Source organism: Semicossyphus pulcher, unplaced genomic scaffold, assembly GCF_022749685.1.
Source record: "Semicossyphus pulcher isolate SPU_LCO1_2020_fin unplaced genomic scaffold, fSemPul1.0.p SCAF_7, whole genome shotgun sequence".
NCBI classification, from domain to species: domain Eukaryota; kingdom Metazoa; phylum Chordata; class Actinopteri; order Labriformes; family Labridae; genus Semicossyphus; species Semicossyphus pulcher.
This window is the reverse complement of record NW_027211748.1, coordinates 10307835-10325367: the sequence shown is the minus strand read 5'-3', so window position 1 is coordinate 10325367 and position 17533 is coordinate 10307835. Positions and strand designations below refer to the sequence as shown.

Here is a 17533-nt window from a genome sequence, read left to right as displayed (position 1 = left end):
GTCTTTTGACTCTGACTTTTTATTTTTGCATTAAACTACATTTAGCAATGTAACTAGTTTTACTACTATTATCCAGAGGTGTAAAAAGTACTGAATAATTTAGTTAAGTAGAAGTACTGTTACTTGACTGAAATTGTACTCAAGTAAAAGTAAAAAGTAGCTCACTTGAAAAGTACCTTACACAGGCATCCTAAGCAAATTAAATAATGTTACATGTTTTGGTGTCAAAATGATGAGAGATTGACCTTTTGTCAAACAGTAAAATCCTTTGTTTAACCAGAAACGGGAGGTTTTTTTAATCCCTCTTCAAAGCCACCAGACTCTATTAACAAAAACAGTCATTTTACCTCGCAGAACACTAGAGTTGCTGATGGTCTACCGCTGCCTACATCGGTTAGTTTGTTGTCATTGTGTGGTGTTTTAAAGGGTTAGTGTGGTTCTGAACTAACATGTGTTACGACATGTAACAAGACAGCGGAAGACCCGTGTTCTGCGAGGAAAAAGGGTTTTTGTTAATGGAGTCTGGTGACTTTGAGGAGAGCGATCTAACGGCTGTATGTCTGAAAGATGTGGCCAGGGACGATCTCCATCCTCTGTGTCAAAGGTGTTTTTTCCTCCGACCTCACTTCTGTCCCATTCACGTTTCGCTAACGTTATGCATCGGGTTTGTAGTTGTAGCTCTCCTTCTTCGCCTCGTGCTCAGTGAAAATCAACAAACACCGCGGTTTTGACATGATGCATGACACTTTGAAGTGATTGGCTTGTTTCGATGGGATGCATTAGATTGGTGTCTGGTTCAAGTCAGTTTTCTTGCCATATCGCCATATCCGTAGATAAATATTTTACTCAGTAACAGATGTAGCGAGTTACTTTACTTCATTTAAAACATACTTAAGTAAAAGTAAAATTACTGACTTTAAAAAATACTTTCGAAAATACATAAAAAGCTACTCAATTACAGTAACGTGAGTAATTGTAATTCGTTACTTCCATCTCTGCTATTATCACTAGCATTTAGCTCCCCAATATCAATTTCATCATGAAAACAGAAAGCAGGGTGTTTTGACTTTTACGAATGAACACTCACATCCTGGTTGGACATGTCCCAGTAAGGCCTCTCTCCGAATGACATCACTTCCCACATGACGATGCCGTAGCTCCACACGTCACTTGCCGAGGTGAACTTTCTGTAAGCGATGGCCTCTGGAGCTGTCCACCTCACTGGGATCTTCCCACCCTGAAAACACAGAGAGGGGAACAAAAGGTGAAATCAAAGGTCTTATTTATTAACATGTCTTGGCTGTCTTACTCCGTTCCCTCCATGCTTTTATCCCCCCATCCACCCAGAGTGTATCAATCCTCCTGCAGCCAAAACACACACACATGATTCTGCCTTTGTCTCAGCAGCGGCAGCTCCCGACAGTGCTCGCCCTTCACACATCGACCAACATCACATTTAGCACAGTCCTGTTTGGATAAAGGAAGATAGGCCCGGGCTTCTGCTCGTACATCGAGCGTGTCTGCCTGTAATTGGGCTACCTGGGCCTGAGGCAAGCCACGCGCCCTGTTGACTGAAATTGACAGCTGCTTGTTTAAAATTCCACACACACATATACAGACACAGTCCGGGAACATATGCACAGGCACAGACAAAGATTATTGTGAGAGAAAACTCACACATAAATCCTCCCCTCCCCCTTCACAGCACCTCCCTTTATTTCTGACTTGAGCTCGCCACCAGTTTAAAATGCCAATTAGCTGAACCTGAGCATTTGCAGATAAGCCGCTGTTGGAAAGGAACCCAAATCCAGACAGCAACGTACGCAGACCACCCTGTTCCCTGCTCGCGTTCTCAGAGAGAGAGCAGAAGAGCAGGAAAAATAGTGAGGAGAATGAGATACAGAAAACGCTTCTTCAGCAGTGTTTCATTCTGCAGATCGGTTGAGTGTTTTCCTCTCTGTGCGCATCTATACACACTTATGTAGGTGTTACAGGTCAGTGCTGTGTGCCACTGCAGAGGTGGAGAGGCTGAGCTCATTAATGAGCACCTCTCTACGGTTTGACCTTTGCTGATCCTGAAAAGAGATTTAACATCTGACCCTGAAGGGAGACTGCTGTCAGGGCACACTCTGCAAGATGCAAAGGCAACATTCTCACAGCTCCCACTAAGCACATCAGCCAGCGGAGTGAAGAAAGACATGAAGCATTTAAAGGAATGAGGCAATGGTGCAGCGTGTGACAGACGGAGAAATTGCGAGAACAAAAAAGAAATACGCAGAGGAAGAGATCAATAGTGGAATAAAGGCTATCTAAGCCCCAGCGACTTCAATGCTTTTCTCATATCTCAGACTAGTTCATATCTGAATCGTTTCATCTAAACTAAGACCGCAGGACACTTTCTTTTTCTGAGGGCAAAAAGGAGCTACGCAGATACAAGCCAAATATCTTCCCTGCAAGAAAATAAAAAGGCCAACCCTCCTCTTCTTCATCCGTCACTCTGTCAGGGGCGATGCTTTAGGTCAATTATTTGTATTGGATGGACATACGTAAAGTGAAAAACGAAGAAATAAACGCAGAACAACATGAAAAAAACAGCTGCTCCGAGCAAAACGTTGCCTATTAGAGCCCCTCTTTATCATTACTTACTTATTCCCCTCACTCGCTCTGTACATCTGGTCTCATGCCCCGGGACTCTGTTGGGATATGAGCTGAGTGTCGCTGGAATGGCCTGAGCAAAGACACAGGCTTCACAAGATGCTCCCTCTGCGCCTCCAATGAGACAGACTTTAGTAATAACATTTCCAAGGCTGGTGAGTCAGAGGCAGCTATGCAAACCCTTAGTAATTACTGCTGTGGGCCAGTGATAGCTCTGCCAAAATCCTGCTTTAATAACATGAAGTGCTGAACAGCTCTTGCATATAGGGAAGAAGGCAAAACATAATAAAAAGCACTGAAGCTTTTTTTTTTTTTAGTAAAAAGAGCGTTAACACCACAGGGAACGAGAAGTGTTGATGGGAATTAAAACAGACCTAATGTCAACACAAAAGCGCAAGAGCTTTGTGAAGCCCCGAAGCATGGGGAGAGCTCTTTAGATATGGTTTACTGTGCTGGCTACTGAAAAAGGAACAAGCTGTTTTCTGTTCGCCTTGAAGTGAAATATCGGCCCTAAAAAAGAATAACACACTCCTATTATCTCGGACAGTTGACTCAGAGTGTGTGTAGATGAGCCAGACTGTAGCGTGCACACTTCAGCTGCAGGGCCTCTAGGCCTTGAGTGGAGTCATCAGTAATGATATGAAGTGATACTTTGCAAAACTCCCTTGGTAATAAATAAAGCGGGGGACATACAGTGCCTCATTTTACACAGATACTGGATGGGTCTATTTTCTGGTTGATAAATGCAGGCAAAGTGTAGAAAAAGTGAGTGGTTTTTAGGGCATGAAAAGCTGAAACAAATGTGCAAGAAACACACTATACCACAGTGATGCCCAAAGTGTGGGCTGTGAAGATACTACTGTTGGGCCGTGAGAGGTCATTCAGTATAGGTTTTACACAGCCGCATTAAATACTTCAATCTGATTGGTTAATCACATTCCGAGGTCTGCTATTTCTCGATAAAGGACAGTTATGAAGAACAGACCGTTGCTAGGGATGCAGCTCTAATCACACAATCCGGAGGACTAACTGTAATCATATCAATCTGCTGAAAGAAGTCTGGTAAATTTGACCTCAGTCTGTTTACAGAGGGGAAATAAGGAAAGAGACAAAACAGGGGAGAGAAAGTAAGAGAGGTCACAGTGAAAGACACAAAAACTGAAGGCTACGACAGAGAGATCTACAAGAGGAAAAACAGCTAGCTTAGCTCATTTAATGTGAGTAATAACAGCTAGGTTAGCACATCTAGGTTAGCTCATTTTAATGTGGGTAATAACAGCTAGGTTAGCTCATTTTAATGTGAGTTATAACAGCTAGCTTAGCACATCTAGGTTAGCTCAGTTTAATGTGAGTAAAAACATCTAGCTTAGCTCATTTTAATATGAGTAATAACAGCTAGCTTAGCTCATTTTAATGTGAGTAATAACAGCTAGCTTAGCTCATTTTAATGTGAGTTATAACAGCCAGCTTAGCACATCTAGGTTAGCTCATTTTAATGTGAGTAAAAACAGCTAGCTTAGCTCATTTTAATGTGAGTAATAACAGCTAGCTTAGCTCATTTTAATGTGAGTAATAACAGCTAGCTTAGCACATCTAGGTTAGCTCATTTTAATGTGAGTAAAAACATCTAGCTTAGCTCATTTTAAGAAGGCTGTAGAGTTAACCGTTGCTATAGACGCAGCTCTAACTGTGAGCGAACTGACTATTTTTAAATGGAAAACAGAAATCTAATCATTTTTAAAAGAATAAAATCATTTCTAAATCAATATATTGAGTCAAATAATTGATTTTGTGAGTAAATATCTGTGTAATAAGCGGGATAATGTATGGCAGGTTGTTATCTCGGAGGAACCCCTTCAGGGTGAAGACCCCTGCTCAACCTGAAGGGGTTCCATTCCGCGACAACAACCTGCTCACTATTACACTACTGGACTTTTTTAATTACCAAATGTACCATTGGCATTTATTTTGTTGCTTTGAAAATTTGTATGTGTGTGTGAATTAATTATTTATTTGCACTGCATTTCAATAGGCCCACTTTCACATCGATTTTTCTGGATATGAAATAAAAATATATATCACAAAATACATCTTAGTCTTAACTATTGATCAGAATTTTGGGATATGAGGTTCAGGAAAGCCCAGGAATATTGTTGGATTTCAAATTGTGGCTGCCTGAATGATGTCCAAAAGCTCCTCAACTTTCCGAAATTCATGACATTAGCAATTTGGGTTGTTTTTTTATTGTCTGAATTCCTACTTAACTCATGTGGACAACACTTTAAGTCGCTTTCTGCACACAGAATTTCCACCTAGGACACCTCGAGCAGACACAGAAGTGTGCTGTCACCCCTTTTTGTCACCAGAATAAGATTACAGTACATGACTGGTTCCTCCTGGTTTATGTCCTTCTGTGACAGGTTGTGACCACTTGTGACAGCTAGTGATACGTCTGCAGCGTGATTGCAAACAGAGCTGTGCTGGGACTGTCAGGTTAAGAGGTAACACGGTGAGACGAGTGTGTTCCTGTGACAGCCTGGGCTGAAAGATGAAGGATAAACATGTGTTGGCCAGGTAATGCGTCTACTTACTGGTGTCTGTTTTGGTCCCTTGGCCCGGAAATAAATGTGTGTAAGTGTGTGTGTGTGTGTGTGTGAAGACACTGATACACGTAGCAAGGATATGAAACACCTGTCATGTCTTTGAAGTGCAATGCAGCCGCCAATGTGCCAAATACCTTTGTGTAGACTGTCAGTGAAATGCTGCAACACAGTAAAGGAAAATCTGGAACCTGTCAGAGTACAATTACAGTCATCAATAAAATGCAGCAACGTCCCAGAAAAACTTACTGTAATTAAAAAAAGGAGAGCGCAATGTTTGGCCATGTTTTTACTCAGCTTTCTCACTTCACAGAAGCTATTCAGAGATTCCAAACAAACTTTTTTTCTGTCATCTGAAAGACAAATATGCAGATCTCCCTCTCCCTGTCTTCTTTGTCCCCCTTTCCCTGTTTCCCTTTCCTTTACTCCTCCAACTTCAGTAATCCATTTCCAAACAATGCACGCTCAAACGGACTTGAGCACATTTACTTTAGGCTGGGAAGAGTGCTCCATCAACATCCTTTTAATGAAATCTTGAGAGCAGCGATCTGCCTTGGATGTCTGCCCAAACAGAATGGGAAAGAGAGTGAGAGAGATGGAGAGAGCCCGAGAGAGGAAGAGTGACACGGGGAGAGATGGGAAGAAAAATGGAACAAGCGAAAGTGAAAAGGGGGGGGAGGGGGAGGTTTGGTGACTGAGATGTTGGTTTCTCAGACACCCATGAGAATCTGATGGAGAGAAAGACACAGGTCCTCACCACGCAACGGAGTCTTGCAAAAGTTGAGAAAAGCTTTTGTCAAAGTTTTATTTTGTGTTTCAAACAGACTCGCAGTGGGCTGGGAACTGTTGAGGCTTTTTGTTCTTTGATTTCATTAGCAAATGAATCCTAAAAATGTCTCCATACTGCACGGGAAGAAGGAGAATACTTTACTCTCAGAATAGCCACCTGTAATTGCTCTACTTCTAAAAGAGATGAAAGTATCCATTGTTCGCTTTGCCAGGAACTTCCTGTCTGTAGACTTCTGATCAAAATAATTGCTGCAAGTCACTGAGTCAAGTCAAGTTACTGTAAAAACTCAATGACTGTATATAAAGATGGAAGACGCGTCTCCATCTACTCTCATTGAACAAAACATCGAACATTGAACTTACATCTATGGGCTACTATTGTTCCCCACGCTACCAAGATAGTTCTGCAGGCCTCTTCTGCTTTGGTTAACGAAGAGGTACAATCCATCGTTTGTTGCACTTAAGACTGCAGTGCTGTGTTTTCATGAGAACACTGGAGAAGACAACAACAACAAAGAACGCATCTCTTCAGCTGATTTAGTCGTACACAAACCACTTCATTGTGAATCCTGCTCAGATGCAAATAAGGTCCAGCAGCCACAGATGGGGAATCGCTGCCCACACTATAGTGACTGGCAAACATGACAGAAGGTATACATCAAGGCGGAGTGCTTTGGGTGGTTTCTCCCTCTTTGATGCAGGGACCAGGTGTGGCTCCAAACTACTAATTTCCATTCCTGGATATTTTCTGCTGCTACATTAATTCCTGAGTCAAAGAAACTCTACAATCTGGATAAAATGAGCCTGGAAACATAATTATTAGTTCCAATTACAAAAGCAATAGATTAGAACAAAATTAGGGTAGATTGAGGATTTTGCTGAAATCATAAACAAGAGTGACTGGGGGTGAATTCCCAGCAGCAGCGCCTCCAGCATGGCAGGACACTTAGGTGGGAAGCCAGATGGGGATTGCGCTCCGTCACTGCAGTGGTGACTCATACAGTACTTATGGGGGTTGGGGAGATGGAAGAGATCTGTCCAAGAGAGCGTGAACCTCTCTACATACTTTCCCGGTGAAACTGAAAAGTAAGTACTCAGCATGTGTAACAGTCTGAAAGTGAAAAAAAGTGGAACAGAAACAGCATGGTATCAATAAAAATACCTACAATTACATATCGTACAAAGTGCCGCACATCACGTGAATACCATGATGCAATCCAGATCCATCTGTCAACTCAAGCCATAGACTGTTTGCTAAAACTCCTGATACTATATCGAGCTACAGCTGCAAACAATAACCCTTGGGAGGTTTGATAAATCTGAATCTTTGTTGCAGACATTTGTCTTGGAACTTGCACAGAAATGCACCTGCACAGGTTGTTTTGAACATCACAAACAGCCTACAGTAAACCAGGCCTGTGGAGTTACAGAGGGAGAATGACTGACTGCTGTGCATCCTCAAAGAGAATCAGACATCTCTCCTTTTACCTTTACCAAGAAATAAAGAAGCTCTAGCTCTAAAAAGAATAAAGCACATGTCCATTAGTCACAATACTGTTGTGTGAACTAGACAGCAAATGTATGTATTTGAAGATGGACTCTTTTTCAAACTGTGGCCGCTGTGTCGAGGACTGTAGCCTCTACGTTTGGATGAACTTGCTCTCTGCCTGAAATTGGCTGTGACAGGTGTGTTCCTTGCTGCATGGTGTGATGTATGCATATAGATGCTTAATGTAAAGGTAAATATGCATTCCGTTAGCATACAAAAGTGATATGTCAGGAAAAAATCCAGCAAGAAAGTCCCTTTGTTTGCTTTTCGCCTGGTCCATATGGACACGTTCCCATTTTCCTTCTTGTTTACTCAGAGGCTCTGTCCCCTTAACTTTATTCAGTGCATAAATATTTCAGTACAAGTCGAATAGACAAGCCAAAAAAAAGTGCATGGGCCTGAAGCCAGAAAGAGAGAGAGAGAGAGGGAGAGAGAGGCGGAAGGGATGCAAATAGAAAACAGACAAATGACAGAAACAGCAGCGCGGTCCACATAGTGTGAGCACTGGAGCGCAGCTGAGAGAATGTCACTCAGGTCACAGGGATTTGACGGATGAGCTTTGTTACTGGCTCTGTGTGACCTCGCCTTTCAACCCCTCTCAGCCTCAATGACACAAACAGAAACACACACAGACACACAAAGAGAAAGGCACCTAGGGGACATACAGTATATGTGTACAATAAGGAACACAGTAAAAACACACATCTAACCACTTGCACCTTTACACACATGTCTTTCCACATCATCAGCTGGAGCACAAGCAGAACATTCTGACCCACACCTGCACTCCTCACTTCAGCCCTGTGGGCATGAACCCTCAATGGGAAGGCTAACAACTCTTGTCTAAGCTGTTATAGACTTGACACGCTACACTCACACAGCAGATTTGGGCAACATGTGCACTAACACACACTTCTCTGCACATTTTCTATCGACTAACTTGCTCTCTTATCTTTTCCTCTACCTTTGTATTACAGGAGCAATCCCGGCTTTGATTTCTTTGGCGTAACGTTTGGGAATAATCAGTAACAGCAGGTTTGTTTTTGTATCATATTGTAACAGAGGTCCTGTGTGTCTTGATATGAATCTGAAATATATTTGCACTTGTTTTTGTATCATCGTCAGAAGTCATCAATCTTTTATTTGATGCTCCGGCCATAACAACTGTTCAGTTGCAACTCAGCACAGACTGAAGAAAACAGTGCACCACTTCTATCTACTCTGCCTGGCGAACCAACCACTGCTGGGTGTTAGAAGCCGCTTGTGATTTTTCCTGGGAATGTCAACTTGACACTCGGTCCCTGATATTGAAGAAAACTGCAAATTCATCACCATTGGGTAAACTCATTCTGCAAAAGATAATGACTTAAAAGACATATTGACTGAAAATCTTTAAGACTATAACTTTAATCTCCAGTGCCCATGCCCAGATCTCTGACTTTCACTCGTTAACACAAAGCACTCAATAAAACATACAGCAATTACCACCACAAACACTGTGACGCATCATTCCTCACACCTGCAGTGAGTCTGAAACGCCTTGGAAATGGACAACTGGACAAAAAGAAAGATAGATAAATGGATGCAAGCATGAATGGCTTATTCCATAGGTGGATTAATGAATGAATAGAAAAATGAGAGTCTTTCGTGGTTGCTGGTTGTTTAAAGGAGGTGTATCATGCTCATTTCAAGCTTCATATTTCATTACCTGTGGAGCAGCTTAGCATCATTTACAGTTAAAAAAACACTGGCGCTCTGTGCACGCCCTCATGCAGCCTCTCCCTATCAGCTCTGTCCCTTTAAGAAACCCCGCCCCTACAAGCAAACTTTATTCGGATTGGCCAGGTCTCCCAAAGCTTGCTCAGGATGCACTTTGTGACATCACAAAGCGCAGCGTGTAGAAAAAACTGTGTGAAACCTGGCGTTCACAGCAGCCTGCAGACTGAGCTGAGAAGCCTGAGGATTACTCCAACATAGTTTTACCTACAGATTTGAAACTTCACCCACATTTAGTCTGGACATCCAATATTGTAACATTATATATGTCTTAAAATGTGAAACAGCATAATACCCCCTCTTTAAAAACCAATCATCCTCTTACGCCTTTTTCACATGGGACGTGTATTACTAGAGAGACCCATGTCTGTGTTTCATGGGGTAAATTCACACCGGATCGGCAAAATTACTACATTTTATCCGAGTTTACTGACATTAACTCCTGGATATGATGTCAAGGCTCTGCTTATCGTAAATGCACATAATAGCTGTTGAAAGATAGAAAAATTTTCTTTTCCAAATCCTGGGATGTATGTCATCCATCTCATCAGCTTTCAGGTTTTTGCTCTTGTAATGGATTTAAGCTGACTTTTTCTGTGGTGTCCATGCTGTGTATAGAGTTGAGCCCCAAATACTGTCAAAACTGCCAACACTACCTGAATAATTCCAAACTTGCAAAAAGGCAGAAAAGGAAGCAGTGAGAAAAAACCTTGCACAAAAACCTTGAGAGCCCAAATCACCAAATAACAGACATGGCTTATTTGCACAGGATTAAAATCACAGATGACCTCCACCATTGTTATCATGTCTATTTTTCACAGGTACTACTAGTCCTGTATGAAGAGGGCTTCTGTCAGCTAAGCAGGCCCACTGACGACTAACCTGCGCTTCTGATCATGAGCATGTTTTACTTCTTTAACAATGCAACCATGCATGTGTCATTACAGAAAACAGAACAAAAACAGGCAAGCAACAACAGCTGCATTTACACACAGTCTTTAAAATAATTAGCACACATCACCTCAGCAAGACCAGAGCAGTCCAAGTATTGTCCTGTGAGCCTAATTAATCACGACTTTGGTGAGCAGCCAACAGGGAGGGAGGACAGCCCCCTTCTGTCTGAAACCTCCACAACATCGCTCCAGAGTGAACCCACATCCAGGGTTAACGCAATTACCAGCATGTCCTCCCAACCATACATCCAGCATCACACCACAGGCACTGTAATTGGTGTGCTTCGAATTGCGGGGGAAAAATTAGAAAAGCAGTAGAGGGAAAGAGGTGATTAATTTGCTGGAGGAGGAGGTCGATGGTGATGTAAATCACTGCATGTCAGCGCAATTTAATTTCCCTGATTCCCTCGGCCTTGTCTGCCACAGCAGCCTTGCTCGCTGATTGGTTAGCGTCAGGTCATAGCTGAAGAAGTCACAGAGTGAAGGGCACCATGCATGGCTTAATTACAGCATAAGACCCTGCATGGGACCTGTGGACCCCTACTTCCCCTCTTGCTTGTTTGCATGTTTCCCTGATTCCCGAATTAGGAAGCCAAGTGACATGAAAGTCTGCGGCTACATTAGCTCAGTCTTTACGAATTGTTCACATCTGTTAGCTGATCACATTAAGTTCTATTTAAGAATTTAACAGGCACACTGATGGTATCACCCTCGCATTACATGGTGGGTTATGAATAAAACAGCTCCCGTGCTTTGGAGGGAACAAAGATAGTTTTGGAAGTGAAGATTTCATCTGGATAGTTATGATAATAAGGAAGCACTCAGCCAAAGCTTTGATGTGCTCTTTTTAAAATCTCTATCACCAAAAAACACACCATCAAAAAGCCCCTCTGTGTGTTACCATCAAAACAGCTCAAACTTTAAATCTCACCTGCTCTATTGACTCTCCAGATAATGCCCCTGAAGGAGTCTTTGTTTGCATTAAACAACATCAAAATGCCAGCCGCAATCTATAATCCAATCCCAACCTTTTACACCCCGGTTGTATTAGCAAGCTCAGCGGCGCAGACAACAGAGGTGCTGCTCCTCTTTGTTGCTACAGAAGACCAATTCAGCGAGGTTTAGCCTGAGGGGTCAAGGATACAACGCGAGCTAATCCCGGGCAGCAATTAGCTCTCAGCTACAGCAATGTGAGGTCGGGGCTTCTCTGTCCACACCTGGGCTAACACCTCTTGTCAATCAGTCGCCTCCCCTGGGCTTACACTTTGTTGTGCATTCATGTGTTTGCAGTAAACCTGTAGTCGGATAGTATTTTCAAACTTAGCTCAGCTACACAACTTGGATGAAGAAAATACATCGTGTTATGTTGTTTCTTCCCCTGTATTTAGATGAAACGGACTATTTTAAGATCTCTCTCATCATACCTGTGTGGCTCTGACTCACAGGCTATTTGAATGCATGCTTTTGATCTGAAGTTTTGCATGTGTTGAAGTACCTCTGAAACCGTTCCTAAAATAGGTAGCATAATGTATTCATGCTTACCCGTAATATATACAGTGCTACCGCCATGCTGTACATTCTCGGTGTATACAATGAATCATATTCAGAAAGATCCCCCAAGGCGGTTGCATGAAATAAGTGAATGTCTCCTCTCCCAGGTAAGACTGGCAGAATAGGTTGTGTTGGGCCACTGGAGACTGGTGACCCAAAACAAGAGGAGGAAAGGTAAAATACAGGACATGGTGCAGAGAATTTCAAAATAAAAGCGTATGGCAGAAATGTATGACAATTTTAGGCTGAACTTATTGGGTAAATAATATATAACCTTGCTCTTAATGCTCTGTTGACCAGTTTCCCTACATAATACAGGCGGCAACACACATGATGCATTGGCAGTAAACAAGCTAATTTGCACCAAAGTCTCAAAGCAGAGTCAATGAGGTGATACTAGACACATGCACATTGGCACGCAGACACCCGCCCACACAGAAACACACATGCACGCCTCTGCCTCACACACACACACACACACACACATAAACACACAAAAATAAAAACACACGCACAAACCGAGGCATGCCGGGAGTCCTAATGACCTCCGCCGTGTGTTTGCGAGGGTGTAAGAGTGTGTTTTGAATTAGGAAGAGGAGAGGCAGAAGATGAACTAACGATGGCTGCTAATAATTACAGATCTGTAGTGTGGAGGAGTTAATGAGGAGCCAAAGCCTCCCATGATGCCCCAGTAATAATGAATGAGGAGTGAGAGAGAGGAGGGAGGGAGGTAGGGAGAAAGAGAGAGATAAAGAGAGAGAGAGGGGGTGGTTAGCTGTCAGTTTGAGAGGCCGCAATGCCCTTTGGTTCCTCTGCACTCTGGGCATGTCAACGAGAGAGGAGCCTTCCCAGAGGAGGCTTGTCTCCACACTAATGAAGATGTGACAGAGCCTTCGGTCCGTGACTTGCAGAGTATAGGAGAGAGGAGGAAGGAGGATGAGGAGGAAGCGAGAGAGAGGCAGCTCATATAAAATTAAAGGCACTGACAATGAGAAAGGTTTCTTACACCTTCAAAAAGAATGACACGGTGTCAGATAAAAGTGATCAGACGGATGATGACTGGTGATGGTTTTTAAGGATGTTTGGCAACATGCAAAAAAGACACACTTTATCCTGATAACACTAGATGAGGAAAGGAGCTAATGTAATCATAGATCCAAAAAAACAATGGCCAAAGAACTCACCAGAGAGCTGGTGTAGCTGGGATCCGAGGTGTCATCCTGTAGGTAGCGTGACAGGCCAAAGTCGGACACTTTGCACACCAGGTTGCTGTTGACCAGGATGTTCCGTGCAGCCAGGTCACGGTGGACGTAGTTCATTTCTGAGAGATATTTCATCCCAGCCGAGATCCCACGCATCATCCCCACCAACTGGATCACCGTGAATTGACCATCGTTTTGCTGGAGGACACCAAACACAAACTGTTGATTAGATATGATGTTTGGCATGATTGACATGAGTGAGAATAGCTGGAGGATCGATAGATTTCAGGAAATTGCTAATAGATACGACATCAATGCCGAGCTCCTTTCTATCCTTTCAAATCCTCTCAATGTCCAGAGGAAAAAGTATACTTGCAACAGATAAGCAAAATAGATTCCTGAAGCCAATCTTGCTCATTGTAGCCGTTGAAGGCATTGTTCCATTCGGGCATGCAGGCATCCATCTCTTTAGCATCCACGCATGATGCCCCAAACCCCTGTGTGAATGCTCTGAAGAGCAAGCTTTGAACCACCGAAACACAGGAACAAATAAGAGGGTAAAGGAGATCGATGGAAACACAAGTCGGATGTGGCGGTTAGCAAAGCCAACTTCAAAGAGCCCCTTTAAACCCACCCTAGATCAAAGTGGACTAGAACACCAATCCATGAGATTGAAGGAGGGGGTAAAAAAAGCCAGTTGAATATTGATTAAGCTGTATGTCCGCTCAATCCTGACTATAAATGAAAGAGTGAAGAGTCCATTAATAGCTGCAGGCATTCAAATAGAAATTAAAGGCTGATAGGGCTGGTAAATGGAAATTTCCAATAATGAATGATTGAAATCTTCTTCATTGTGTCGTGGAATATATTCTCTGTTGGCAAAAGATGGTTTAGAGGGCTTATACCAATTTGTATTAGAAGGGATTCTTAGCATGAGCGACTTTTCTAGGTCTGTTCAACATTTCATTTCCAATAAGCTTCTTGGTTTGATAGCACATGGGTTCTTTTCAACTCCTTTATAGCTAAATCTGGCTTTTTTTTCCTCCCCTATATAACTGCCTACAACTCTGTGTGACATGGTACATGTATCACTCACCCTGAGGAATGAGTCGAGGGCACCGTTCTCCATGAACTCCGTAACAATCATGACCGGTCGGCTCTTTGTGACGACGCCCTCCAGACGGATAATGTTCGGGTGGTCAAACTGGCCCATGATTGACGCCTCGGACAGGAAGTCCCGCCTCTGCTTGTCCACATAGCCTGCCTTTAGAGTCTTGATGGCTACGTAGATCTCCCTCTTACCGGGCAGCTTGAGACGACCCTTGTACACCTCCCCGAATTCACCTAGAGGTGAAAGAGACGCTGTCAAGAACAAGAACTAATCGTCTTTTGTCTGATCAAAAAGGGATTAGACAAAAGATTAGAAGAGCTGATGAGATCTAAATCTATTCATTTATCAAGCTTATTGGCATCTCATGTCCCTGGGCGGAAATATTACCCAAAGTGCTACTATAAATCTTGATTTAGCCTATATCAAGCATGCTGAGTGTTGTCCAATACTCCACTAGTGTTGCTGTTTCATGATATCCTTAACAGCGTGGCTCCACTGACTCACAGTAATCATCAATCCTAAAAACCTGCCAAGTGTCTTCATATTCCCAAATGTAGGAAAAGCAGGCAAGCACTATCTGTTAAATATCTGGAACCTGTTTGATTAATTATCACCACCTCGGTGTCCTGCAGCGGCACCACACAGTGAAATCAACAAAAAACGGAAATCTTTAATTAGTTAGTCCCCTTGCATCCTCGCCCCTTCCCTATCTGTCACTTCCTCACACCTTGCTTGCTGAGCTATTCCAGGTCCAGCCTCTTTAACAGGGGTATTTTAGCCTCTGTATTAAGAAACACATATGGTATCAGCATGTCCTCCCAACTTTAACAGGGAGTGTCCTGTCCCAAGGGGAAGACATGTTGGGGACACGTGGACATACTACGCTGAGGCTGTTTTTGCCTCCAGTTGCGTCAAAGCAACCTGTTAATCAATGTTTACGGCTGTTTTAAATGTAGAGGTAAATGAAAAGGGTGGTTGCCAGGTAGAACATGTAAGAGAGGAACACTGATAGGATCCAAAAACAGAGAAGCGCTGGGAATAGGCCGCGAGGCTTGAGTTATTTCTAATGCCATTAGGTCCCATGGTAGCTGGCCTATATGATGCTAGTGCACTTGACATGGGCTGTTGACATGTTCCCATCACGTGTGGCTGCCAAAAGGGCTGGGCTTTCGACCTTGAACCGATTGTTGGTAAGCTTGCTTGTTCACAAGCAAACAAAGATCTTCAAACACTTGTTACACATAAAAAAAAATTATAGTCAGTAACTTTAGTACACTATCTTAAACACAAACACACCAAGATTGTTCCGTAGAAACCATAATCCATACCTGCTCCGATGACCTCCTCGATCTTGACAGTTGAGACATCAATCTCCTTGGCGAACTCTCGCACAGCCTCGTTGGGGTCTTCGTAGGTAAAGGGGTCGATGTAGATCTTCATCCCCGGGGAGCCTGAGAAGTGGGTCGGGCAGCCCAGTGGGGAGGGGCAGTTAGACATGTCGGCTCGCAAAGAGAGTTCTAGAACAACCAAAGTGCTAAATGAGCTTTCCAGGAGAAGAAACGGTTCTCTTTGTTTTGGCTAATGTCTACTGCTAACGAATGTGATTGCCCTTTAAGTCGTAGCCTAAATCACAGTGTGACACAGCATTACCTACAATCACGACAAGCTCTTAACAATCATAACTGATGATGACTCCATTCGGTCCTCCTCAGAGACAAGCAAGAGCACTACAGAATGTAAATGAATATTAGCCCACATTAAATAGTATTGGCGGATGATTTCAGTGACTGCACAAGTTACGAGGAGAGCGGACAACAAATGATGGTTTGACGATTCACAACTTGGTAGGGGGAGAGAGAGAAAGATGAAGGATAGAGGGAGGGGTTGGGGGTTTATAGGAAGAGTAAATGTAGACAGATTTTTTTTACCCTTTTATCCCTTACCCCAGCAGTCTCTGCTCTTTGATAGTGGTAGAACCAATTTCCCTGCAGCCCCTTCCCTATAGGAGCTCATAAAGAGATAAAACCACTGCGCTATCAACTAGCTCTTTATGCTGTTCTGCAATAGGTGAGCTCAGTTCACAGAGCGGGGATGTGAGCGAATGGAGGACGAATTTTCTGTGTCGACGGGCCGGATGGGGATGAATGACTTGTAAACAAATTCAATACACGTTGCCACACGACGGACATAGCAGACGTCAAATCATCATTTCGACAGTGACACACAAGGGCGGCCCTCTTTCTCAGAGCTGTTTAGTCAAAACCCTGGCAGCCATGATTGGAATAAACCCATCTCCATCAAGTCAATTTGCGCTGTTCATTTGCATAAGCCACACAGAGTGAGGACGGGGTCTCGAGGGACGGGAGCAGGATAAGGTCTGGTCTTGGAGGGATCAAGGTGACTCACCAAGCTCTTGACTAGAAGCTGATTCTAGTTAGCGCTCTAATTACCTTGAACCTTTTCCTGTGTGAATGTAATTGCTCATTAGAGATTCCATACAGATTGGATTCCAGTTAATCCATCAGAGGGTTTACAGCTTTGCATTCCATAAAGTCGTTCTATTTACAAGTGTCGCCAAGCTGCTCGCTCAGCAACGCCACTGGGTGGGACTCAGGATCTCAGCAGGGAGCGTATACACATCAACAAACAGGCGCTCGAAATCACACACTCATATTGGTACACACATTACCTTCTAATACACAGTCCAGAGCCCACTTTCATGTATAATTTAAAATGCAAACAGTTTATCCCTCTCTCTCTCTCCCTCTGGTACAGCCCTGGTTAACTGGACTCATCTATTTTATGGCCTTTGGATAAAAAATAGATCCCTGCTTTAATATTTCATAGTTCCTTCATCTAAGTGTATGAGGCAAGTATATCCTAACGTCAGTTCTATTTTCATCCGTCGTATAAAACAACAAGCCTGTAGGGAGAGAATTCATGGCTGCAGCAAAGGCTCTCGGGCAGGAACCGCACAGGGTAATTCCACAACTTTTTCCATTTACATATAGGACGTAAATGGGAAAAGTGACAGGCTGATTAATCTTTTTTGGATATAAATCCCAACAAGGTCCCTTTGCTATGACAAAACTGCTAAAACAGTTAAGGAGGGTGGGTATTATGCTAATTTCAAGCTTCATATTTCACTCTGTGATACCTGTGGAGTAGCTAAGCATCATTTACACTTAAAAAAAAACATAATTTTTCTCATACTGGTGCTCTGTGCAGGCCCTAAAACAGCCTCTGCCTGAAATGACTCAGTCAGCTCTGTGCCTTTAAGAAACCCCGCCCCTACAAGCCCGCTTTCTTCTGATTGGCCAGCTATCCGAGGTCTGCTGAGGCGTGTA

The 17533-nt window shown here is 43.2% G+C and overlaps 1 protein-coding gene across 3 annotated transcripts in view; it reads right to left on the bottom strand.

The window, feature by feature from the left end:
- The window catches only part of LOC138611901 (ephrin type-B receptor 1-B), a 165250-nt gene that overhangs the window by 9028 nt on the left and 138689 nt on the right, over window positions 1-17533 (bottom strand). The window contains exons 10-13 of one of the 3 annotated variants that reach the window (XM_069685160.1): window positions 15515-15703; window positions 14172-14419; window positions 13058-13273; window positions 1088-1237 (exon numbers count right to left, since the gene is read on the bottom strand). In XM_069685160.1, the coding sequence (XP_069541261.1) occupies window positions 1088-1237; window positions 13058-13273; window positions 14172-14419; window positions 15515-15703 (803 nt within the window). The remainder of the gene's footprint in view (window positions 1-1087; window positions 1238-13057; window positions 13274-14171; window positions 14420-15514; window positions 15704-17533) is intronic. The other 2 variants (XM_069685161.1, XM_069685162.1) reach the window with 2 other exon arrangements.